The 5,312-nt window shown below is 37.6% G+C and overlaps 1 protein-coding gene across 1 annotated transcript in view; it reads left to right on the top strand.

Annotated features, from left to right (window-relative positions):
• Positions 1-5,312, top strand: part of LOC110447558 (E3 ubiquitin-protein ligase LRSAM1-like) — a 36,640-nt gene that overhangs the window by 20,783 nt on the left and 10,545 nt on the right. The window contains exons 20-21 of the mRNA XM_021493333.1: positions 671-769; positions 993-1,124. Coding sequence (XP_021349008.1) covers positions 671-769; positions 993-1,124 — 231 coding nt within the window. The remainder of the gene's footprint in view (positions 1-670; positions 770-992; positions 1,125-5,312) is intronic.

Here is a 5,312-nt window from a genome sequence, read left to right as displayed (position 1 = left end):
GGGTCGATCAGAAATCCAATATGGCCACCACGGCTGCCATTTTGGAAAACTATTTCAAACTTAAAGTAAAGATCTACTTGGCCGATTGAACTGAAACTTTGTAGGAATGATCGAATCATGGTCCTGACAAAGTGTTGTTATTTTTCGGGTCAATCAGAAATACAATTTGGCTGCCATGGCCGCTATTTTGCTACTAAGTTCTAATAGGCCGATCTCACTTAAAATTGGTCTAGGAATGATCAGCTCATGGTCCTGACAAAGTTAAGTTAACATTATACTATTTTTTACTCAAATTGGTACATATTTCAACAACAAAAATAAATACTATAGACTCAGGTGACCGTTAAGGCCCATGGGCCTCTTGTTCTGATTAGGATGTCCATCTGACTATATAGTGTAAATAATTTTAAACAGGTTATGTTTACTTATGAACAATGCTAAACTGTACTAAAAACAAAATGATTTAAAAGCATGTGATTTGCATCAAAAAAGCAATGGAGTGGGGGAATGCATTTAGGAGCCGTTATAACATTGATATGTAGGTCTGGGGGGTTTCTTTCCAACAGTCAGCAGTCAGGGTGGGGGTGGGGGGCTAATATTTTGTGATACCTTGTTTCTGTTGATGTATTTGATAAATGTATTTGATCAAACTTAAACCTTCTGTGAACAGAAAGAGATGGAACAGCAGAGACAGGATGGTCAGACAGATTACTGGTTGGTGCAATATCAGCGACTCATGGATAAGAAACCCCAGGCACTTATAGATCAGGTAATACATGTGTTCTAATGTGTAATGTAGCCATGCAGTACTAGTATTCAATTCTATAAAGGTTTGTCATATTTATTAATATAAACTATACTTTGTTTTTCTTTTTTAACCCACCATCTTCAGATGTGGCAGTAAGGATCAACGATTGTTCGATAGTTGTATAACTGGTTAGTTACGTTTTAGTATTTGTTTCGTTCATCATTCCTTCCTTGGTAATTTTCAGGAGCGACAGCTTGAGATTGCTGTGGTGACTATTCTCGAGGATTCCTCTGCTGATGACTACATCCCACTGTTTGCTCGCCATAGAATCACCATAGAAACACTGCTACAATTGTCCGAAGATGACCTTAAACAGGTTTGTGGCAGAAATAGTACTTTTTAAAGCTAGTACTCTATTAAAGCGTCCAAAAAATGAAACTTTGACTACCAGATATATGTAGTATTTAAAACAAAACATTGTTAATATGTTTCTATTATAACAAGCAAACTTGATGTAGAATTTTAGTTTGAGAATTTCTTATGCTGATGGACTTTGTCAAAGAATCATTTTTGGCAATGATAATTGCAAAAATGAAAAACCTTGCTTGCGTACAGGTATGTCAGATATAAAACACAGCAATATAGTGCTAATGAAATGCATCTGCATGCTTTGAACTTTTTCCCTCGTCAGCTCCTAGATTGGTTTCTATTATTAGCTCACCTGGCACGAAGTGCCAAGTGAGCTTATGCCGTGGCGCGGCGTCCGTCGTCCGGCATCAATATTTTACTTTAAACGACTTCTTCTTAACAACCGAAAGGCCTAGGGTGTCGATATTTGGCCAGAAGCAAACTGGGATAAAGGGCTACGAAGTTTGTTAAAAGTAATGACCTTCACCCATTTTCAAGGTCACAGGGGTCAAATATGTTAAAAACTTTAAACATCTTCTTCTCGATAACCAAACTGCCCTGGGAGATGATATTTGGCCAGTAGCATGCTTGGGTGAAGGGCTACCAAGTTTGTTCAAATGAATGACCTTCTCCTATATTCAAGGTCACAGGGGTCAATTGTCTTAAAAAACCGTCAAAAAAATTCTTCTCAATAACCAAAATGCCCAGGGTGATGATATTAGGCCAGTAGCATGCTGAGATGAGGGGCTACAAAGTTTGTTCAAATGAATGACCTTCATCCATATTCAAGGTCACTGGGGTCAAATATGTTAAAAACTTTAAACAACTTCTTCTCAATAACCAAAATGCCAAGGGTAATGATATTTGGCCAGTTGCATGCTAAAATAAAGGGCTACGAAGTTTGTTAAAAGTAATGACCTTCATCCGTTTTCAAGGTCACAGGGGTCAAATATGTTAAAAACTATAAACAACTTCTTCTTACTAACCAAAATGCACTGGGTGTTTATATTTGGCCAGTAGCATGCTGGGATAAAGGGCTACCAAGTTTGTTCAAATACATGACTTTGATTTATATTATAGGTCACAGGGGTCAACCCCGCTAAAAACTTTAAACAACTTTTTCTGAATAACCAAAATGCACAGGGTGATGATATTAGGCCAGTAGCATGCTGAGATAAAGGGCTACAAAGTTGATTCAAATGAATGACCTTCACCCAAATTCAAGGTCACAGAGGTCAAATATGTTAAAAACTTTTAACAACTTTTTCTCAATAACCAAATTTCCCAGGGTAATGGTATTTGGCCAGTAGCATGCTGGGGTGAAGGGCATAACCAAAATGCCCAGGGTGATAATATTAGGCCAGTAGCATGCTGAGATAAAGGGCGACAAAGTTTGTTCAAATAAATGACTTTCATCCTTTTTCAAGGTCACAGGGGTCAAATATGTTAAAAACTATAAACATCTTCTTCTCAATGACCAAAATGCCCAGTGTGATGATATTTGGCCTGTAACATGCTTGGCCAGTAGCATGCTGGGATGAAAGGCTACCAAGATTGTTCAAATAAATGACCTTGGTTTATATTCAAGGTCACAGGGGTCAAATATGTTAAAACCTTCAAACAACTTCTTCTGAATAACCAAAATGCCCAGGGTGATAATATTAGGCCAGTAGCATGCTGAGATAAAGGGCTACACCAAAATGCCAAGGGAAATGATATTTGGCCAGTAACATGATGGGATGAAGGGCTACAAAGTTTATTCGAATGAATGACTGCCCTGGGAGATGATATTTGACCAGTAGCATGCTGGGATGAAAGGCTACTAAGTTTGTTCAAATACATGACTTTGATTTATATTATAGGTCACAGGGGTCAATTATGTTAAATTCTTTAAACAACTTCTCAATAACCAAACTGCCCAGGGAGATGATATTTGACCAGTAGCATGCTGGGGTGAAGGGCTACCAAGTTTGTTCAAATAAATGACCTTGGTTTAAACTTTAAACAACTTTTTCTGAATAACCAAAATGCCAAGGGGAATGATATTTGGCCAGTTGCATGCTAAAACAAAGGGCTACGAAGTTTGTTGAAAGTAATGACCTTCTTCCGTTTTCAAGGTCACAGGGGTCAATTATGTTAAATTCTTTAAACAACTTACTCTCAATAACCAAAATGCCCAGGGTGATAATATTAGGCCAGTAGCATGCTGAGATAAAGGGCGACAAAGTTTGTTCAAATAAATGACCTTGGTTTAAACTTTAAACAACTTATTCTCAATAACCAAAATGCCTAGGGGTATGATATTGAACCTGTAGCATGCTGAGATAAAGGGCTACACCAAAATGCCAAGGGCAATGATATTTGGCCAGAAGCATGCTGGGATGAAAGGCTACTAAGTTTGTTCAAATACATGACCTTCACCCATATTCAAGGTCACTGGGGACAAATATGTTAAAAACTTTAAACATCTTCTTCTCAATGACCAAAATGCCCAGTGTGATGATATTTGGCCTGTAACATGCTTGGCCAGTAGCATGCTGAGATAAAGGGCGACAAAGTTTGTTCAAATACATGACCTTCACCCATTTTCAAGGTCACAGGGGCCAATTGCCTTAAAAAACCGTCAAAAAAATTCTTCTCAATAACCAAGAGGCCTAAGGTGATGATATTTGGCCAGTAACATGCTGCATATTCAAGGTCACAAGGGTCAAATATGTTTAAAACATTTAAACAACTTCTGAATAACCAATAGGCCTTGGGTGCATAAATTTGGCCAGTAATATGCTGGGATAAATGGCTACCAAGTTTGTTCAAATACATGACTTTGATTTATATTCTAGGTCACAAGGGTCAAATATGTTTAAAACATTTAAACAACTTCTGAATAACCAATAGGCCTTGGGTGCATAAATTTGGCCAGTAATATGTTTTAAGATAACAAGTGTGAGATTAATTCCAGGTGAGCGAAGCAGGCCCATTTAACTTGTTCTTATCATCACAATATTGTGAATACCCTAATCAAAAGGCCTAGGGTGATGATACTTGGCCAGAAGCATGCTGGGATGAAAGGCTACCAAGTTTGTTCAAATACATGACTTTGATTTATATTCTAGGTCACAAGGGTCAAATATGTTTAAAACATTTAAACAACTTCTGAATAACCAATAGGCCTTGGGTGCATGAATTTGGCCAGTAATATGTTTTAAGATAACAAGTGTGAGATTGATACCAGGTGAGCGATGCAGGCTCATTTAACTTGTTCTTATTATCACAATATTGTGAATACCCTAATCAAAAGGCCTAGGGTGATGATATTTGACCAGTAGCATGCTGGGATAAAGGGCTACAAAGTTGATTCAAATGAATGACCTTCATCCATATTCAAGGTCACATGGGTCAAATATATTTAACACCTTTAATCAACTTCTTCTGAATAACCAATAGGCCTTGGGTGCATAAATTTGGCCAGTAATATGTTTTAAGATAACAAGGGTGAGGTTAATACCAGGTGAGCGATGCAGGCCCATTTAACTTGTTCTTATTATCACAATATTGTGAATACACTTAATCAAAAGGCCTAGGGTGATGATATTTGGCCAGAAGCATGCTGGGATGAAAGGCTACCAAGTTTGTTCAAATAAATGACCTTGACTTATATTCAAGGCCACAAGGGTCAAATATGTTTAAAACCTTTCAACAACTTCTTCTGAATAACCAAGAGGCCTAAGGTGATGATATTTGGCCAGTAACATGATGGGATGAAGGGCTACCAAGTTTGTTCAAATAAATGACATTGATTTATATTCAAGGTCACATGGGTCAAACATGTTTAAACCCTTTCAACAACTTCTTCTCAATAACCAAGAGGCCTAAGGTGATGATATTTGGCCTGTAACATGCTGGGATGAAGGGCTACCAAGTTTGTTCAAATACATGACTTTGATTTATATTCTAGGTCACAGGGGTCAAATATGTTTAAAACCTTTAAACAACTTCTTCTGAATAACCAAGAGGCATAGGGTGATGATATTTGGCCAGTAACATGCTGGGATAAAGGGCTACCAAGTTTGTTCAAATAAATGACCTTGGTTTATATTCAAGGTCACAGGGGTCAAATATGTTTAAAACCTTTCAACAACTTCTTCTCAATAACCAA

This window comes from Mizuhopecten yessoensis, unplaced genomic scaffold, assembly GCF_002113885.1.
Source record: "Mizuhopecten yessoensis strain PY_sf001 unplaced genomic scaffold, ASM211388v2 scaffold3459, whole genome shotgun sequence".
Lineage (NCBI taxonomy): Eukaryota > Metazoa > Mollusca > Bivalvia > Pectinida > Pectinidae > Mizuhopecten > Mizuhopecten yessoensis.
The sequence above is the reverse complement of the archived record's forward strand: the minus strand, read 5'-3'. Positions and strand labels throughout refer to the sequence as shown.